The 19,888-nt window shown below is 45.7% G+C and overlaps 8 protein-coding genes across 8 annotated transcripts, besides 1 other annotated feature; 2 read left to right on the top strand and 6 right to left on the bottom strand.

Moving 5' to 3' along the window:
- Nucleotides 1-477: 477 nt before the first annotated feature.
- Nucleotides 478-2,227, top strand: UA08_06355 (hypothetical protein; the record flags this gene model as incomplete). The annotated part of the gene is made up of 5 exons (XM_020268669.1): nucleotides 478-626; nucleotides 679-743; nucleotides 802-904; nucleotides 955-1,921; nucleotides 1,988-2,227. The coding sequence occupies 5 exons, from the start codon at nucleotides 478-480 to the stop codon at nucleotides 2,225-2,227; spliced, it is 1,524 nt and encodes a 507-aa protein (XP_020118601.1).
- A 551-nt stretch (nucleotides 2,228-2,778) lies between these two features.
- On the bottom strand, nucleotides 2,779-4,278 carry UA08_06354 (hypothetical protein; the record flags this gene model as incomplete). The annotated part of the gene is made up of 2 exons (XM_020268668.1): nucleotides 2,779-3,759; nucleotides 3,817-4,278. The coding sequence occupies 2 exons, from the start codon at nucleotides 4,276-4,278 to the stop codon at nucleotides 2,779-2,781; spliced, it is 1,443 nt and encodes a 480-aa protein (XP_020118596.1).
- Nucleotides 4,279-5,358: 1,080 nt separating this feature from the next.
- Nucleotides 5,359-5,388: a repeat region (Identified by RepeatMasker using a combination of RepBase library and repeat library created with RepeatScout).
- Nucleotides 5,389-8,262: 2,874 nt separating this feature from the next.
- UA08_06353 (hypothetical protein) lies at nucleotides 8,263-9,270 on the bottom strand (the record flags this gene model as incomplete). The annotated part of the gene is made up of 4 exons (XM_020268667.1): nucleotides 8,263-8,362; nucleotides 8,426-8,726; nucleotides 8,807-9,055; nucleotides 9,117-9,270. The coding sequence occupies 4 exons, from the start codon at nucleotides 9,268-9,270 to the stop codon at nucleotides 8,263-8,265; spliced, it is 804 nt and encodes a 267-aa protein (XP_020118597.1).
- A 1,071-nt stretch (nucleotides 9,271-10,341) lies between these two features.
- UA08_06352 (hypothetical protein) lies at nucleotides 10,342-11,345 on the bottom strand (the record flags this gene model as incomplete). Its single annotated transcript, XM_020268665.1, has 3 exons — nucleotides 10,342-10,805; nucleotides 10,878-11,126; nucleotides 11,198-11,345. 3 exons carry the CDS (start codon nucleotides 11,343-11,345, stop codon nucleotides 10,342-10,344), a joined length of 861 nt encoding a protein of 286 aa, XP_020118598.1.
- Nucleotides 11,346-11,795: 450 nt separating this feature from the next.
- UA08_06351 (hypothetical protein) lies at nucleotides 11,796-13,035 on the top strand (the record flags this gene model as incomplete). The annotated part of the gene is made up of 3 exons (XM_020268664.1): nucleotides 11,796-11,870; nucleotides 11,922-12,758; nucleotides 12,859-13,035. 3 exons carry the CDS (start codon nucleotides 11,796-11,798, stop codon nucleotides 13,033-13,035), a joined length of 1,089 nt encoding a protein of 362 aa, XP_020118599.1.
- A 1,034-nt stretch (nucleotides 13,036-14,069) lies between these two features.
- Nucleotides 14,070-14,668, bottom strand: UA08_06350 (hypothetical protein; the record flags this gene model as incomplete). Its single annotated transcript, XM_020268663.1, has 3 exons — nucleotides 14,070-14,185; nucleotides 14,218-14,248; nucleotides 14,300-14,668. The coding sequence occupies 3 exons, from the start codon at nucleotides 14,666-14,668 to the stop codon at nucleotides 14,070-14,072; spliced, it is 516 nt and encodes a 171-aa protein (XP_020118592.1).
- A 646-nt stretch (nucleotides 14,669-15,314) lies between these two features.
- Nucleotides 15,315-17,250, bottom strand: UA08_06349 (hypothetical protein; the record flags this gene model as incomplete). Its single annotated transcript, XM_020268662.1, has 5 exons — nucleotides 15,315-16,195; nucleotides 16,342-16,573; nucleotides 16,637-16,674; nucleotides 16,740-16,901; nucleotides 16,959-17,250. 5 exons carry the CDS (start codon nucleotides 17,248-17,250, stop codon nucleotides 15,315-15,317), a joined length of 1,605 nt encoding a protein of 534 aa, XP_020118593.1.
- Nucleotides 17,251-17,646: 396 nt separating this feature from the next.
- Nucleotides 17,647-19,590, bottom strand: UA08_06348 (hypothetical protein; the record flags this gene model as incomplete). The annotated part of the gene is made up of 4 exons (XM_020268661.1): nucleotides 17,647-18,499; nucleotides 18,573-18,828; nucleotides 18,886-19,017; nucleotides 19,077-19,590. The coding sequence occupies 4 exons, from the start codon at nucleotides 19,588-19,590 to the stop codon at nucleotides 17,647-17,649; spliced, it is 1,755 nt and encodes a 584-aa protein (XP_020118594.1).
- Between the last annotated feature and the right edge of the window lie 298 nt (nucleotides 19,591-19,888).

Below are 19,888 nucleotides of genomic sequence, written 5' to 3'. Positions count from 1 at the left end.
TACCTCGAGGTTCTTATCTCCTATCTTATCTCGCCTCTCAGTCGCCTAAAGCAGTTTAGGGCAGCCCTATCTCGCCTGCAAACTGTCAGAAAGGGGCAAGCGCTTCTTTACTTTATGTCGCCTGCTTCGACCCTTCCCCCCCCTTACCCTTCACACTCCCCTCAGCGTGGACCAAGATAATGCAAAGAGATAGACGACCTGTGTCTTTCAATGCCTTGACATATTATCTCATCCTCTCGGTCTAATTGCTTGCTCCTCTACGCTTGTTAGCGCCACCTAGATATTTCGCAAGATAAGGATGCCAGTTAGAGCGGAGATAACATTCGAAAGACCCCTTGTCGGTACATACTGCTGTGTTGTAGGGGATATATAAAGCGTATGTCATACCCTACATGCAGAACTGTACTATTGCTGCTCATATTCGTCCAGAGCAGAAATTGTTTTTATGCATATTTCGACCATCCAGGACCTTCCATAATGGAGCCCATCAAGCCATCTACCACGAGTAAAGACGCCGAGGTTGAGGGTTCCGTAGCAGATGTGACATCCACAGAGTACGAGTACTATTGCTGGCTGAGCGGAACCTTCTCGGACGAACGTCTAAACAAGCTTGTACGCAAGATTGAGTTCGTCAAACCAAGCCCGACCACTCTCTGGCCTATATGCTAATCCGTATAGCTACCATGTTTTGCCTCAGCTGGTTATTGTATACCTCTTGGCATATATCGATCGATCAAACTCAGGTACAATGTGCGGAATGCAAATACTAAATTCAAAGAGACTCATGAGAAAATTCTGCAGGAAATGCAAAGCTGTTTGGTGCTCTCCAAGACTTACATATGTCTAGTCAACAATGGAATACGGCACTTTCAGTATTCTTTGTTACTTACGCATTTGGTGGAGTGTATGCCTACCTGCTTCCTGTGCTCGTGAAACCATCTAACCATATTCCAGTCCTTCTAACATCATGCTCAATCGCGTCGGTCCACGGTTCTGGCTGCCAACACTTTTGATTGGATGCGGAATAATCATTGTTTGCGGGGGACTCCAAAGCAGTTACGGCGGCTGGACGGCGTTTCGGGTTCTTCTTGGCCTTATCGAAGCAGGTATTTTTCCTGGCTGCTCATTCATTCTAACATCTTGGTACTCTCCAAAGGAGCTTCACACAAGAATGACGGTGTTTTACTCTGCGGCTTCGATTGCTGGCGCGTTTTCCGGTCTTCTTGCATATGGCCTTGGCTACTTGGATGGCACCTGGGGCTACCGAGGTTGGCGTTGGATATATGTTATTGAAGGCCTGCTTGCTGTCGTTGTCGGTCTCGCATCTTTTTTCTGGATTTCTCCAGATCCTGCGCGAGTCAAGGGGTGGTTGACAGAAGAAGAGAAGGAATTTCTCTTGTTGAGGCACAAATACTCTGCAGGAGGTGAGACTGGAGTCAAAGAGAAAGAAGAGTTTTCCTGGGAAGATGTGAAAAAGGCATTCCGGTCCGTCCACACCTATGCTGTGGCATTAATTGAATTTACAGTCGCCACCGTTGTTTATGGAATCAGCTTTGTGCTTCCAACCATCGTCGAGAACTTGGGTTACTCTAATGTCAAGGCACAAGCCATGACTGCACCTCCTTATGTATTTGCATGTCTGGTCACAATTTTCTCTGGCTGGGCGGCTGATCGGTATCGGCAACGAACACTTTCTATCATTTTACCAAACGCTATGGCTGTTATTGGGTTTGTCATCATAATTGCTAGTGTCCGATACCCACACGTTCCGGGTGTGACCTATTTTGGCATTCTTCTAATGGCTGGTGGTCTATACCCGATCTCGCCAGCCGTGATGGCCTGGGTAGCGCTGAATATGGCGGGCCACACAAAGCGTGCTGCTGGTATAGGTCTGATGATCTCTATCTCTCAACTAGGCGGAGTAAGTCTCTTCATTCAACAATCACATTGGGGTTGGGTGACCATGTGCTGATCATCGCTATTATAGATATTGGGATCGAATATTTTCCTATCGAACGAAGCCCCTACTTACCCAATTGGGTTTGGCCTTTGCCTTGCAATGTTGGCAGCTTTTGGGGTTATTTGGCCGGCTATCTATTATTTCATTCTTAAGAATATTAACAACAAACGGGCGGCTATGCCCGCGGAAGACATCCTAGCGAAGTATACATCTGAAGAGCTGACGGAAATGGGTGATGAAAGTCCACTTTTCAGATACTCGCTATAAATATGTCAGACGTCTATACCGCTACGAATATACTGGACTAGATTGGAATGCCATTATCTATCGGCTCCCTATATGTGTTGACCCTAGCTTACATTTACTAATTGAAGCAAACTCTCAATAGTATGTAGCTGGCAAAAACAATATGAATTTCATTTCGATAATTCACCTATCTTAGTAATGATCTACCAAACCTTTTAAAATTCTTTGTATCATCCTAGTGAAGGTAGGTATAGATTTGTGCCAATCTATAATCATGTTTCACTTAAACTGTGATCCATGGATGTCTATTTACCTCCCTGAGTATCTTTTCTACTAACCTCGATATTCGTCATATTAATGAAGTTCTATAATGCGAGAAAAATATCGAGATCATACAGAAATAGTAAACTAATCAGCTCAGTGCATAACTATATGGTTATGAAGTTCCTGATATGAAAAGGTTGCACGCGTAGTAGAACTGCAAAACAGGATCTTTATTCTTCACAATTAGATAATAAAATGTCATGCCAACGTACAAATAACCCTAAGCTTTCCGGTCTGTAATTGATACCTTAGAGCCTTGACCGGATAATAGAATCGATATCATGACACCTGTCGGATTCCAAGTGTTCCACAACATTCAGGATTGGACGTCCTTGGAGAGCTACTCGTCGGTCCTTGACATTCAAGTTCCCTTTCCGCCCCCATTTCCACTTTTCTCTCATCTGCCTTTTTCTATGATCAGTGCTCCTAGGCGTGACGGAACCAACAGCCTCCGTTTGGACAAGGTTCAGTGCCTCACAAATGAATTGGCCCACCACGGGCAAGAACTTGAATCCATGACCCGATCCGCCAGTTGCAACGCTAAGTCCTTGGACCTGGGGGTGGTTGTCGATCAGCCAACCTCCATCTGGCGTCATTGCATCCCAGCACATCTTCATGTCGAAAAACTTTTTTTGCGCTAGGCTTGGGGCCCAGTGGCTCAAAATCCACCGGATTCCCTCTTCAGCAATGGGTGGAATACGGCCTTCATGAGAAGAACCAGCCAAGGCTGAATTCGCTCTCGCAATACCAACACCCGTGTCGCCATCATCTGTTTCATGGTCGTGAGTGAAACCCATAATCCCGAGACCTAGTTTCATGAGATGAGTAGACGGGTCAGGAGGGAAAAAATAACCGAAATGGTACATATCCACGACCGGATGGTGCAGCCATGCCTTCAATTCATCCGGATCATCCAATTTCCAGTGCGCAATGGCAAAGCCTGTTGGGTGAATTTGGGTCTCCAGACCAGGAAGCAGTGTTTTCTGAGACGTCGAAAATGAGCCAATGGCATATATGACATGTTCGGCGTGATGCGCTCTCCCATCTGCTGTTTTCACTCCAACAATTCGCCCTGTTATCGCAGCAGCCAATTGATTGTCATCGCCATCCACAATAAGGTTGTCAACTACCTTCCCGCGTTTAGAGTCGCCAATGAACTTTCCCCCAAGCGCTTGATATTCTTTCATGGCCGATATAACAGCTTCTTTAGGATTCGCCCATCCGGCATGCTAGCATCACCTTGGTCAACAAATTTATTTCGGTTTCAAAAGTGTAGTAGCACTAACTGGATTATAGTAGAAGTCCCATCCCTTGAGTTTCTCCACGTCACCCAGCATGGGAAACTTCTTTTTCAAATTCTGCGCCTTATCCATTTCGCCGAACTCTTCAACTTCTAGGCCGACTGTCTTTAGGGTCTCTCGGCATCTCTGAAGAAAGGGTACTCCTGGCGCAGCAGCAGCCAGGCGACCACTTTGTTTATAATGACTTGAAAAGACCGGGTCTGTGCTCCAGGCGTGCATAGCATCTTTTGCAAGGTTTGAATAAAAAGAATCTGTGTAGTCCGGACGGATTGCACGAGAAGTATCGTTTCCGGAGGCTGAATCCACCGATGGGAATGGCTGTGAATCTAAAAGCAGAACGTCGACATGTTGCTTATGATATCTTTGCAAATATAGGGCAGTAGAGAGCCCAAAAGCACCAGCTCCGACGATTATGATCCGCTTCTTGGGTGCTGTATGTGTTGTCATATTGCGTATTGGAATAAATTTCTCGACTGCGATAAGAGGTGCGCAATGATATAGCAATCTGGCTCACGATTAGCATCTGGCTGCCTGCGCTTCCGTCATAAATGATGGAGGGGGTGATTACAATATAACCGACTTTCTTGAACCACCTTAACAGAAAATCTTCTCGCTCTAGATTACTGCTTGTATAGGATTGAGTCAAAAGTCAAGTAACGGATATCCTTTTCATAAAAGGAGTCTAACTCGCACCATTGATGGGTAGTTTCTAAGCGAGATATGTACTTTTCCCGCAGTCCGTACGAACAACTCTCCACATGGGACTAACTTCATTTAGTATATAGCTGGCTCAAACCAAAACAACGTATGGGAAGTACTTAAAGTATGATAGGTCCTCTGGAATAATCTATCATTGCCATGCCTGCATGAAGCAAATCGAGCCTTAGGGTTTTGGAGTGAGAGAGCTAACCGTTTTAGGCATATATCGAGCGAGATAAGAATGCCAATGGAGCCTCTGATTGGCCGATTTCCATGTCCCTAGGAGGACTACGGTCGACGAACCAGATAACTACTAGTAGGTACGATCGTGCAAGGAAGCGGATTGTATCTTTTCCTACGCACAACTGTTCTACAGTACTTTGTGCAGCAAATATGTATAGAAGGTCCAACTTTACCTGACATGAGCTTTTAGTCTTTTGAAGCATTGAATAGAGGGTGCACAACAGCTTTAGAATTGAACTCATGTAATCTTATTGCCCTTTGCTAACAGACTATGCGGATGGTGCCCTAAGGTTCGGCCACGGGCTCACAGATACGGCAAGACCCTAGGGGTACACCGGAATTTACACCGAAGTAGGGATGAGTTCTAACATCCAATGTATAGCCATACCATGGATATATAAATCCCTCGTTTCAAGGTATAACCGTGCCGTGGAAAGATACGAAGAATGTGTGTATAGATATAATGTAGAGATTTGAATATCCTTAGTATGGAAAAGCAGAGATTAGTTTGCTACTATCGGACGCCCTACATTCGATTATAATCGACACTGCTACTTGCTTTCTACAACAATTTTCACGACTAGAAGAATCAGAACGTTATAGCCAATGGATTAGCATCCAACGCTAGTCATATACATGTAAGCAAGAGGCAAGATAGGACTACTACTTTCACCGAAACAACCTGTCATGGAGTTTATATGGACTTGACTAGTCCTTAGGCACATAACGAAGATCAGTTGACTATCAAGTTAAAACAAGTCCATCACACCCACTCAAAAGCACATTTACCCAGCAGATTAACGTTTTCCCAGACAAAACTCGCAGTCACACTTCCGTCATCTATTAAAACGCTTGTCAGGTTATAATCTTTCATAATGGCCCATATATGAACCAGAAGATTTTGGATTTGCTGGGCCACTATATTACTGGATTGCATGCACGGGCGATCAGACGTCAACCTCGTGAGATGCCCGAGCATGGATGCTTGCTGTTGAGGACACCTCATGTGGCAACCCGCAATGAAGCAAGGCCAGAAATAGCTTGATGAACCGAGCTTTCCTGACGGAGGAATATATATCCCCGATTGGAGAAGTTGGAAGAGCTGGGAAATATACTCCGACGCTCGACTTTGGCTTTGACCATCCGGTATATTTTCTAGGAGAATGAGTGCTGCAAGCCGGAAACATTCTGCAGTCTGATCAACCGAGGCTCCAGAGCACGTATTATTCCAATTATGATTGGAGAGATTGCCAAATATGTCGGATGTGGCGTCTTTAGGAGAGTACTGTTCGATACACAGTAGCTGCCTTCTAGTTCTGTTTGCCCACCCTTTGTAGAAGTCTGAGTGAGGATCGACGAGGAATTTTCGACACCGTAGTTGGTAGGTAATGCCCAATATTAACATTAAAAGCTCATTGGAACATCCTGCGAAAGGATTAATCTCATTTTTGGGCCTATCCGCCATCTTCAGCCAATAGAAAGCACTTTGAAGTATGCCTTCGTGGTCCTCGTGAGGCAACATAGTAGTATACGTTAGGATGCTTCGTGAGACAAAGTATTGGCTATGAAATGAAAGTATTGCTTGTTCGTATTGGGTGTCTTGCGAATCAGCAAATGTATCTTCCTCCAAAAGATGACGGATTCCCTGTGAATGAGTTACCCAAGGTCGGACTCGGAGACCATTCTGGTCCGTCGGACCTGGACTGGGATCGTAAATCTCAAAGAAGCATAACATAAGAATTACACTCAGAATTTCAATTCTCGAGAACCAAGTCCGGTTCTTTGTGATAATTGATTGTTGTAAACCCTTCAAGGCCAAATTCTGATACCGCAAGGCCACGGTCTGAAAGCCACCATTGTGGAGTTTCAAGCGGTTTGCAGCAACTGCCAAAACTGTTTTTAGAAGTAGATGGGACTGATACACAAGTGGTAAAACAACTTGTCGGTAGTTGTTGTTGTTGCCGTTTCTCACCATGCATCTAGGACACATCTTGCATGCGTCTTTGGTTTTATGTCAGCATGATTGCAGGGCAGCAAAGTTGAGCTTCGACTCACAGAAGTCAAAGAGTAGTCTGTCTTCATTGCTCATCCGTGGAAGAGAATAATCCAAAGACCTCACGAAGAAGGTACGCTCGTCTGGCAAATGCGGCACTGAGTATCTACCTTTGCGTGAAGAATCTGGTATGATTTTAAGGCCAAGGATCTCTTTTTCTTCATCACGCCGACAGTCACGTGCACTCAATGTAGGCGTTCGAGTAAGTGAGGGAGAAGAAATGTCCGAGCCATGAATATCTCTTCTAAGCTCATCGCTTAGAAAATTTAGAGCTTTATCCGGTATCGAAGGTGGTGGTGATCCCGAACCGCTGCAAACTGGTTGTACTCTATTCGGAGACGAGGATTCATTTTTCCGTCGACTTCCTCTGATGCGATTGTTGCCGAGCTTTGCGCCTTCGGTCGGCCATCTTATTTGAACACGATAGGTACAGTCGAGATCTAAGTGCGTGCACCTTGTGCACACGGGCTTTGTTTCTGCAGCAATGAGACAGGCACCGTATTATAGACCGGAGTCGAGCTTGTGTCTTACATACCGTCACATTTCAACCGTCTCTGTCGGCAAGTTAGGCAGCCGGTGGTAGTACGAGGCGTTCGCCTCCGTCCGTAGAAGGGAATCTTCTTCGCTGTTGGCGGCATTGGGTTGAAACTATCCATGAGCAGCAGGAAGGCTGTGAGGGGTATAGGACTGAGTTGCTGCTAGGCATGCGATCCACTCCTGATAACGGCTCGGATTGATCAATATGCCTCAAAAGGTTAAATGTCGGGCTATCTGCCAATGAAATGTTTGAGCATCTTGATAAAGGCAGATACTGTATCGTGCCGCCCGCAGATGCTTCTTATCAGTATCCATGGATGGAATGGCTTTTCTAATTTAGTACTTGTTTGTCTCCTCCTAACGCGAGACTGAATTTGCAGACGTACAGTAACGGAAAAGAAATAAAAGGCCGCACGTAGTGTCGCGTCTTTTTCCCATTTATTTCCTGCTTCCTGGATCTAGTTAGTTTTGTTGCGCTGTTAAGCCGCAAAGTCAGCACCGTACTCGTATTCGATTCCTGTTAGGATTAGGTTATTGTTAGAAAATACATCAAACCTAAAGAGGCAATAGATACGAATACGGCTGCTGAGACAAGCAAGCTCCCAGGAACCCCTATTTGTAGAGTTGGATACGCATAAAAATGGATAGATTATTGCTACGAAAGTGATGGTTGCCCTGGCGCTCAATCCAGTATTTTGCAGAAACTCAGACTCACTTTCTATAGGCCACGATTTTATCAGACAAAGGAAATTATCCAAGTGGAAATACTGTATGAACACTAATATCAAAGAACAAATGAGCTTTCTAATGAACGCCATAGGAATTGCATGCACGCGGAGATGTTAGACGAACAAATGAAACATAGAGAGAGAGATTTTCAAAATCGTTCCAACCAATGCTCAATAATCTCGTTGGTACGGTTGATTCTGTCGTGGATCCTGAAGCATTTCCAAGTCGGCCTGCATCTTCTTGTATGCCTTCCCTCCGGCAATGATCTGGCTTGGGTGAAACAAGTGAAAGATAAAACAGCACAGAAACATCAATGTAGCGTCAAAGACATACAGATAAGCTTCATGCTCTTGCAGAGTACCGGTTGTACCTTGTACATATTCGACAACTCGATAAACTGAGCGAACCATAATCAGCACACTCGCCGTATACAAGACCCCCATATATCGTGACCATGGTGCGTCAATCGTTAGTGACAGATCTGTGGGTGATGCGGTGATTCGGCGATGGAATATCATGGAAACAATCATGAAGAAACCGAAGAATAACAGCTGAACAATGAGACCAAGAACGATGATATGATTTCCCATATTGATGGTGTTTTGGGACTTCGCCTGTGCAAGCATTCCGCCTCCTGTAGACGTTGATTAGGTTCTCATCCTCGGTCATGTTTGCTTAATTGCAATGTCAAGGTATATGGCAATTATATCTCACCTCCGCTTTGAATAAAAAATGACAAGACATCGCCCGTCACGAAGATTTTTGTAAGCCATGACGGGCGTATCAAGGAGCGAGAGCCTCCGTTGACAAGTCGAATAATGCGTCCGAGAATCATATAGATTGAAGCCGAGAGAAGAGCGGGGGCCAGCAAGAGCAACAAGCTTTGCATTACATATGGCCCTACGCCCCAGTTTGGCGTTTGCGTTGCATTATAAGCTCTTGCCGCGTACCCAACAACCTCAACTAAGATATTCACGTGTATCGTCAGTAGACTACCTCTGGCTAGATATATATATTCACTTACACAGTCCACCGATGACAAACGACGTAAAATACCATGTGCGTGTTCGGATCATGCGATAAAGGTGGAAAAGGGTAGCGACTGCAAAAGCGATTGCAAAGCAAATAGCAGCTGCCTCCGATGGGTCATAGTCGTAAAGCTTGTAGCCACTGGACATGTCGATTATCGATTCGTTGTTTGAAGGGAGAGAGACCTTGTAAGGCTAGGGTTGGTTCTGATGTGGCGGAATACCTAGGCAATGATTGATGTCCTCTCGATATAGGATGTTTGTGGTAATCTGGTGGGAGATATCTAATATAATAGAGTAGTGAGAATAATAGAAAGAAGAAATAAAGCGAAAAGGAAAAGGACGAGGTGGCTAGTAAGTTAGGTAAGGTAATGTAGACACCCGCCAATACCTATATATAACCTTGGAAGGTAGCTAGGTATATAACTAGGTATACAAATCCACACCCAGCTTGTGGTCTACCAAGCCACATGTAATTCTTATTTTCACTTCACTGATGAATATTCATTAGTCACTAGCTTCTTCAACGTTGCCAATGTAGAACGTTAACTGGGGCGACATGCATTTTTCATCTACAAGATGTCGCACCGCCTTTCGTTGATGCAGATTTCTTCTATTTTTGTTGTAGAAAATAAATAGACGACGCCAAGCGTGTCTTAGTTCCAGGCTAAAACCTGGGAACAAAGCTGCCTAGATCTACATATCCAGAGGCCCAAGTCTAAAAAGGCAGCGGCATACGAATACGGAACAAGCCAAACGTCTGCTTGGACCTACTGTAGACCCACCGAAGCAAATGTGGACACGAATCAATTTCACCTGTTACGGCTCATAAATAAGTATCATCAAGTAAGCAAGGTTATGCGTAATCAATTGGTTTTCAGTTGCGCGACGACAAATATCTAATTTTGCATTTGACGGAAATGGGCTTCCCTTCCAAAGCTTTAGGAACGGAGAACGTGGCATCATGAAAGATGTTCATTTAAGATGGTAGATACGGATTGCAAATTGGAGAAAAAGAGAGAAAGCAAATTTTTGTTCATTGATGAGAGACATTAAACGGTCATGAAACAATTCGAGCAGCATATACAGATATGGATAATCACAAACCCAATCGCGAACACACACATATACAATTAATTGGAAATATAACAAGACGACAAACAGAGAAAGAAAGCCGAACGAAAAAGAAAAGAACCATGAATCATGAATCATGAAACTCCGTTACGCAGAGTTTTGCAACTCCAATGTTGAGGTAAAACCAACCTTTTGTACCTGAAAACCCTTCTGAAAGAACATTTCGCCACGGCCAATCAAACAATTGATCTGGCTTGGATGGATGATGTGCATGATAATCATGGTAGTCCACATCAACAAGGCATCAAAGACATAAATGAAAACCTCATGTGTCATCAAAAACCCGTCATATCCTTCAAGGTATTCCACTACCCGCACCACCGACCGTATCAGGATGAGGGTGCTAGTCGCATACAAAGCAAACATATGCTTATGCCATGTGGATGACAACTCGATCGAGATGGCGGTAGGTTTTCTATCGATGCGCAGCTGGAAGATTGAGGTGGTGATCATGAAGAAGCCAAAAAAGATGATTTGGACGAAAAGACCGCCAATGATGATGTGCTCTCCACTTGACGGGTTGGTGGAATCCGAGACCATGAGGCCAGCGCCTATGCTGAGAATTAGCAAGAAAAAGCTGGTTTGCGGTGAATTAGTCGAGGGAGAATCTAGTCTTAGCATACCGGAGGCCTGCATCAAAAACGACAAAACGTCCCCGGCGACGAAGATCCTGGTCAACCATCGCGTCCGAACTATTGAGTTATTCTCTGCGTGCAGCATTGTGATTATTCGACCGAACTCCATGTATATGCTAGCAGCGAAAAAGGCTGGCGCGATCAGGGTGAGGGAACTTTGCATGGCATATGCACCCGTCGAGTAATTCGGTGCTTGGAGAGCTGAGAGTAAACGACCAATGTAACCGACAGTCTCAACTAAAGTAGAGAACACGGAATCGTCAATCAAAAGTGCCACATACAATCCGGGAGCTGATAGAAACACTCACGAATGCCGCCAATCAAAAAGGGAATCATAAACCAAGTCTTCGTACTAAGCAACTGGTAGAAATGGTACACAGTGCTGAGGCCAAACAGGACAACAAATATGACTGCAGCAGCAGTGGATGGAGTATAGTAGTAGAGTACCCACTCCATGATGCTAAGGAGGGATTTTATGTCGGTGTGAGGTGTAGGGAAAAGAGAAGGACAACAGAAGCAAGCCAGGGGCTTTCAAAGTAATAACTTTGACAAGAACTACACGTCGACTAGGAAAATACGACATGTTTATATAGTCGCAGGCTCTGAAAATCCACTGAAAATTGCCGCGTCAATTGCGATGTTGCTGGGAGGCGTTTGAGGGTTCTCCTCGTAATTCGTATTCTTAACCGCTTTGGGCCTGGTGCATACCAGTGAACGATCGCCCAATAATTGCACGAAATTCAAGTGTGGGTTTGTGCACGTGACTCTCCTCTTGGCACGCGTTTTTCTGCCTGGTTCACGACGTAATTGTTAGTATCTCATACACAAGGGGCTGAACTCATGCGAGCGAATGGACTCTTCGATCAATATCAGGGCGAATGTTCTGCGCACTAGCGCCGCTGTACCATGCCCCCCATGACCCGACGCAGTCACTCCAAGTCACGTCATGGGTGTTCGAATTGCAAGCAAAGACGTGTTAAGGTACGACGTCGGAAGCCTTGACGGTAACTAAGATCACTAATGTTTTTGTAGTGCGATGAAACTCGCCCGGCATGTCTTAACTGTGTCAAACGCCATAAATCATGCCGTTACGAGGCAGTGGCCGCTTTGGTCTGGAAAGAAGAAAATGCGCCTCCCAAGCGCTCTCATCCAGCATCGCCAAAAAATCATAACGATGACATTTTCGCCATGCTGGAGAGGATTACAGCGTCGCGGAGTATCCGATCAGTCTCGCCTGTAGCGGAGACTGTGCTCGATCTGGAGCTGATGATGCACTGGTGCAATTCGACTCACAAAATATTCGCCCGCAACGAGACCACGGCATGGATCTGGCGACAGCTAGTTCCTCAAGAGGCTTTCGCGCACAAGTTTCTATTATGGGGCATTCTATCCTTATCTGCCCTGGATCTCGCACGATCCAAGCCTGCCGAGCAACGATCAATGTATCTGAATGCTGCCGCCTTTTATCAGACCCAAGCATTAAGCCTCTTTCGACTAGCACTACAGGAAGTCAATGCTTTGAATGCTAAGGCTCTTTTCTCCTTTGCTGGCATTGTTGCTATTTACGGGTTTGGGTCTTGCGAGAGGTTGAATATGACCGATCCCATACAAGATCTCTTGCAGGTGCTCATGCTTGTCCGTGGTGTCAATCAAGTTATCGCTTGCGTTGCACCTACACTTTTTGACAGCGAATTTGCGCCGCTTCTGCAAATGGAAGACGCCTCTGAACCCCTGCCACCCGACGCGGAAGCTACGTTTACCCATTTACACGTCTTGAATGACTTGATTCAAAATGGAACAGAAAGCCATACGGTTCATCAGCAAGCCATCCAAAGCTTGGAAAACATGATTGCTACTCTTCATGGCGGGGTAAGCTCTATGACGGTCTGCGGCAAGTGGGCTATCCAATTGTCGCCACTGTTCCTAAAATGCTTGCAGGAACGGCAACCCCTTGCGTTAATCATATTAGCGCACTACTGTGTTCTTCTTCATTATCTTCGGCGCCATTGGTGTCTTGCTCCATGGCCGAGGCCGGTTTTTCAAGCTGTCTGGGATATTTTGGATGACAAAGGACGCGATTCATTGCGGTGGCCTATGGGACAGATCTTCCCTCCGGATTCTCCAGAAGAAAAATGATCTTGAATGATGCCTTGAAGATTGGTATTCTTAGAGGAGAATTATCGTGAAGGAACAGGCTTGGGATTATTCCTTAGATTAATGCGCCAGTCTACCAGGAGCGATTAATATACGATACAGGCTACTGCTCTTTGAGACTAGCACAATGCACGCTGAATTAAGTGGCGCATTACCCCGGTCTTGGCAAGCGCACTAGGCTTGAATAAGAATGTATCGTGATCTAATAATAACAGCTCTTACTCCCGTGCGAAAAATCTGGTTCTCTCCCTCTCGTGCATTGTCTACAGCGTCGATTGTTTCTTTACGTGACATACCGGGACTTCATATTCAAACGTCTTTTTCCACATGAAATTCTTTGCCTCGGCTACAGTGTGCGGCACTAATCTCTCCACGTCTAATGGCTCAGCGACCAGCCCTTTTGCGCCGGTGCACGACGCGCTTGAGATCGGTCGTTTCCCCCTGGCAAAACTCATGATTGCTTTCGCCCAATCCTGAAAAAGCTTGTGTGTCTGCGGCGCCTCTCGGAAGAAAAGGTAAAATGAGTGTGGCATAGCTTAATATTCTTGCAATGTTACAGACAGGCCTTGTGCGTGCGCTGTTTGTAAAACAAGCTTGCAGGCGTCAATGCTCTGCTCTTGGCCCGATGCGATCCATATCGGACATGTCCCTGTCCAGTCTTCCGATGCAGCCGGACTGGCTATCGGATGGGCCAGCATGCCTGCTTCGCAGTAGACGTTGTCACGGGACGGGTTTGTCGGCCACGCGGCGCATGTAGGAAATTTTCTGAAGATAGGGAAGTTTCTCGATAGGAACAGGAAAAATATCACAGAAAGAATTGCGCTCGAAGCAAGGAAATGCATTCGTCAAATCCGCTACCGCACTAGCCAGAGTAACGCCAGCTGGCATGGTCGGCACAATATTCTGACCGTGGATAATTACCGTCGCATTTTTGGTATGAGTCGACGTATAATCTGTATTAAACCAAGAGCCAAACAAGCGCCTAAGCTATCTCCTGCCACGATAATAGATGATGCCGGAATAGGCTTATGTAGGGATCCCCGGGGGGGCGGTGTCGGAAGAGCGAGATAGGACTGGAACACACCCAGCAAAGCAGCCGGGAATGCATTCTGCGGGGCCAGACGCTGATGCACCATCAGTACCTTTGAACCAGTGAATTCAGCTAACAACTTACTGTCCTTCGGTAGTTGGACGAGGTATTTAACCTATCATTGATCAGTCACAATCAGGGAAGTGAGCGGTCTGGGATTCCATACATAAAACTGCCACCGTAGATGTATAAGCTTGAACTTCTCCTCCTCACGTAGGGGTGGCTCAGGAGTATGGTTGTTGACATTGCTGCGGAAGCCGGTCCACTCGAAAGAGAGAGCCGTCGAATCTGGACGGTGGTAAGGGACGTTCTTCTCGTTTGTCTCGTCAATGGAGGACACGAGCATATCTCGCGAGGTATCGTTCGTCGGTTTAGGGACAGTGTACTTGCTGACCCAAACAGGGCCTTTTACGGGATCATTTCTGTTGATTGTCGCTTGCTGCACGGAAATTGATACAGTACGGGCAACTTTGAGATATTCGGCCCTTATCTTCGCAGTGGCCGCAACAAGATGAACAGGATTTTCGAAGTTCATGTTGCCGCGTGAGAAGACACTCTATGTCACATGAGTAAGACTGTCAATCGTCAGACAAGCACGTAGTTGCGAGTCAAGAACGAAAAGAAAAGCAATCCAATTTCCGAAGCTACCCTGCGCAGTTGCCTCGATTTGTCTTCACTGCAAATTCTTCCTCTTCTTCTTTACTACCTGAAGTTAAACTTTGATTAGTAAGTTTTAGTTCAGCTGAAGGAGGAAATTCTCATCAACAATGAGCTAAAAATACACTGATCCAAAATAGAGCTTATCGACGTGTTCACGACCTGCCAAAGCCTAGGTGGCTAATTCGAGGTATACAGGGTTACAGTTCTAAGGCATCATTGATAGCTATTCGTTCCAATCTGTACATAGTGATACATCATTAGCTCCGAATTAAGAGAAATCATTCCTCCCCTAATTTGCGGAGAACGATGTTATCATTTGCGGCTGTGGTCACCTGTGGAAACGTGTCTCGATAGTTTTGCATTTATGTATGAGAAAAGTGCTTCGCATCAGCCCTATGAAATGATGAAAAAAATATTCTTGCTTTCTTATCATGGTCATAACTTCCTGACTATGGAGGCCGTTGTGGCTTCGCTTGCCAAACGCGGATATTGCACTGGAAAAGGTACACCTCCCACAGAGGTCACTCTTCCTCCCTCTTTTCAGTCACCTCTGCGTCTAATTTATCCATATGGCTGTGAGCGGCTTGACCGACGTACTTCACAGACTCTAGGATCGCAAGATCTTCGTATATCGGAGATGCAAGAAGGGTCTCAGGGGCAGGGAAAACCTTGCTAAGGGTGACGTACACGAAGGCACCGCTCAGAAAGCTGTAAAGATAATTGCAGTCGTACATGTGTTGGAGGCCATCGCTGATCTTGACATTGCTGTTCACTGAATTGGCCAGCCCTGGAAGCGTCGGGGTAACGGCCACGAGAAATGCGATGGCGGCCCGCCAATTAATGCCGTAATTGTATTCATACCGACCATGTCTGCGGTACAGCCCTGGAACGTCAAAGTTGCGTTTTTTAACTATCCAGTAGTCAGTGGCCAAAATAGAGGCAATCGGAGCGAGGAATATCGCAAGCGCTGATATAAACGTAATCAGAGATTCCGCCGAGTATACGATCTTCCACGGAACCATGATCCATCCAGAAATCAAAGAAACCAATATAGCCCCTCGACGGATGTTGATATATTTTGGAAATAAGTTCGTAAGGTCATTAGAGGCGGAAATAATACTTGCTGAGAGGTTGGTACCAATCTGGGCGACGACCCAGCACAGCCCAACGAAGAACGCGCCGCATCTTCCGGATGGACCTTCCCAATAGGAGACCAACTCAAGAGGATCCCAGATATAGGTTCCATATACGACCTTGGCGCAACTAGTGCTGATTGTACCAAACACCGACAAGAGAAGGTTGATCGCCGGGAGCATGAGGGCTTGCCAGTAGACGCCTCTTTTGTTTCTCATATATCTAGTGAAGTCTGGGATGTTGGTCGCCATTGTGGCCCTTTTGAAAACTGTTAGGATCACATGTTTATAGAAAATGATTTTGGATTCTGTGGGAGAACCACTTGCCAGCCACCGCACTGAGCCGAGAATTGACTCATTATTAGCCAGCTTCTTGCCGACCCAGAAACGGAATACTGTTGATTCCATATGTCACCAACTCCATGGGCTTTGTAGGTCATGGCAATGACTGTGGCTGTACTCGCAGTCAAGACCACAATGACCTTGAATAAGAAGAACCACTTGAGCTTGTGTGGTGGCGTGAGCACCACTGCGGTCTGAACACACCAGAACACTAAGTGTGAGACCATCAACGAGGTAGTTATACCAGAGCTCTCGGGAAAGTGGTTTGGAATATTAAGGAACGATGGCCAAATAGCACGAATCACCTAATTGAAAATTGTTACGTTATAGCTTTGGCCCACGGATGAACAAAGAAGCACGAGCCTTACCTGCTGCATTGCCTGGCTTCCAGTCCATGTTTGTATAGCTAGTGATATAAGACTTAGTCTGTGCTACAATTTTTTTTTTTTTGAATAGAAATCCCGATCTCACCATTCCAAAAGAGTGCAGTAATGAGTCGGACGACGATGGCAAATCGAGAGAAATAATAACCAAAGGATGATCGAGTTACCACGGGGAAAGGAATGTGATAGTGAGCCCCAATTGCACCGTTGAGAACTAACGGAACTGTGTCCACTATGGCTCCTAGGACGGCTGTACATTGATTAGAGTTGGGTTTTTACAACTGCCAGGCATTTTACAATGTCTTACTCAGATAAAATGCTTCTCTCCATGTTAGACCGAGCTGGATGATAGAACTTGGTCCTTCCCAACCCTGGGCATTGAGAGCGTCACTGAACCAAAAGCCCATGACAGTAAAAGTTGACCATGTCCTTCGCTCCACAGGCGTAACGTCGGCATCAATGTTTGTCCAGGAGCCTTCGTCTGCGAAACTGGTTGTCTGCCGAGGAAGAACCCATCCCGACAGCTTCGATTTGCCTCGAGTCTTCTCCTCAAGACGATCCTTGGCTGAAGTTATACGTCGACGAAAGACGCCAGTCATCGTGCGTGGTATCGGAATGAAGTAATTTAGAGAATGTGATGCTCAAAAGCAAAGTTGGGCGCACTCACGGACTTATACGAGGGACTTATCTCGGATTTGCACATTAATTACTGGTAGATTCGTGATATGCTCTGGTATAGTTACACTTGCAACTGATAAGGAAAAGGTTATCTATCGACTAATGCCCCCGACGCCCGTGTCGCCCGCTCACTAGCCCCATTTGATAGCCTAATTCGGAGATTGTGGTAGCATCTACAAAGATTTCAAGTAGCAGATCCAGCATTTTCATTATTTCCATGGCTAATTATGTTTCTAAGGTTTATATATGTGTATGTATGAATTGTTGATATCTCTAGGCCGATAACATCAACTAAATAACCCATGGTGCTTTAGAACTCAGAGTTCAAACGATGGATAGAAGCCTGCCAGATTTGACGGTTCCTCTGTTCTATTTGGCTCATAAGTGATTCTTCGCAGCTTCATTCCTAGTGCTGGAATGTCAATCTTGGACGCATGCGAGTTCTCATCAAGTACGATTCGAATGTCCCCTAGTCCGTGCTGTCCGTAGTTGATATCGTCTATATCTGTCAAGTGGAAATCCCCAAATAAATTGTCCTTTCCATCCGTCTCATATTTACTTAAACATATCACTCTCCACATCTCAAGATTACTGCCCGTCCCTGGAAGATTCGCAGGTATGAGTTTTGCGGTCCATGATGCTCTCTGGGTTGGCATTCCTTCCACGGCGCCGTAGAGAGATAAAATGTCTCTGTTATTATACACCCATTCTGCAATATAGATCCCGGGGCCATTTTCATCAACAGAGATGCGTATGTGCGACTCGTTTTTCACGTTGTCAACCCGGTACACACCTGCATACCGAGCTATGGCCCGCTTCCTCGCAATCAGTTCAATGGGAGGTATCAAGGCTGTAACGACGGTCTCCCTTATGGCCTCCATTGTGTTGACTGTTCCAGCTACCATGACTGATAGACCAAGACCTAATTCAGGCAGTAGCATTACCCATGAGTGATAACCGTGCAGAGCCCCGGCCTTCGATATGATTTCAAGAGGTCGTCCATCGTAAGTAAGACGCGTTGTCCGAAGAAACTCCCATCCCAAACCATAGGCTGTAGACGTGCCGGAATTGGTCCACGAGTGAGGCTTTAGCCACGCATTTATGGTGTTTCTGGGAAGCAACTCGGCGTTCAGGATAGAGCGCAAATATTTGGACATGTCGTTAGGTGTACTATAGAACCCGGCAGTTCTTAAATAATACTAAGCAAATAAAACATCAAAAACAAATATTAGAAATTACTTACGCATCAGCAGCTCCGAGGAGTGTGTCCCAGTGATTCGAAATCGGGGGAATGATTCCCTTGCTTTTAGGCGGTGTTTGCGTCGTAGTGTTGCTCAATTCTAACGGATCTAGAATTGACTTCCTGACGGCTTCCTCAAATGAAAGTCCAGTGGCTCGCTCCAGGACAATTCCCAAAAGAGAGAACGCGGCGTTGGAGTACGTAGGTCGGTCATTAACAGCAAAGACGCGTGGAGCAACCCGAGCCCTGTCAATGACATCTTATGCAGAGTTAAATTATGTGGCTATGACAAAATTTTGGATTTAATCATAGTTACCTAAGGCGGTACAAGATTTGTTCTCTAGGACTTTGATTGAGGAAGCCGTGTCCAGTGGTGATTCTACACTATCGCCACCTAGATTATACCCCAGTTCAGACAGTTCTCGCCATACAAAACAAGGACCACCAGCTAAGAGTAACGGTTTAGTTTCTGAGTATTAAGTCAATATTGAGGCTAATGTGACTCACTATCACGAGGCATTCCACTAAGGAAAGATGCCAGTGACCTTAACGTTACCTGATCCCAATGGACAAGCCACGGCTCTTGCACTCCCTGTATCAACTCCGGTATGTAAAGAGTCACAGGATCATCAAGGTTAATAGAATTTTCGCGAAGCAAAGCATATACTGTGATGGTTTTTGATATACTGGCAATGCGAAAGGTTGTATCCCCATCGACTTTCGTTTGCTTCATATCATCGTCTTTTAACAGCGCGTTGGGAGTATGGAATGAGCTCCAGAGCGTCTCTTCTGAAGATGTAAGCTGCACTGCCCACGAAGATACCCCCTCGTCTGACAATCTGATACCACCTTTGCTACTGCTAAGCAGCAAGGAGTTCACGGCATCGTCCAACGTAGTCTGTAATTCCCCAATACTCTCATCGGCGGCAGACAGGTTTAATGGGAAAATGGCAGGTCCCGGAGCATAGCGACCATGAACAAATAGAAATAAAAGAAAAATAACAAAACTCTGAACTCGCATTGCTGTTCTCTGGAAGTGGTGTTGATGTATATGGCACATTTGAAAGTCCTAAACAACCCTGGTGGCTTACATACGGCAATTCTGTGTTAAACAGGGTGCATCAGAAAAGCAATACGATGAAGTAAGCGCAGCGCACATATGATTCACAGCTATTATCTTTAAGCTCTCGCTTTTCAGACTAAATGAAATGTCCAGCCCGCCAGGGAGATAACGGGCAATTGGCAACGGGCGACGGCGGGCGATAAGCAAACCATGGGCGTCAAAAGACGCTAGTGGGCAATAAGACTGCATGCTTAGG

The sequence above is a fragment of the Talaromyces atroroseus genome, assembly GCF_001907595.1.
Source record: "Talaromyces atroroseus strain IBT 11181 chromosome Unknown scaffold_8, whole genome shotgun sequence".
In the NCBI taxonomy this organism is placed as follows: Eukaryota; Fungi; Ascomycota; class Eurotiomycetes; order Eurotiales; family Trichocomaceae; genus Talaromyces; species Talaromyces atroroseus.
The sequence above is the reverse complement of the archived record's forward strand: the minus strand, read 5'-3'. Positions and strand labels throughout refer to the sequence as shown.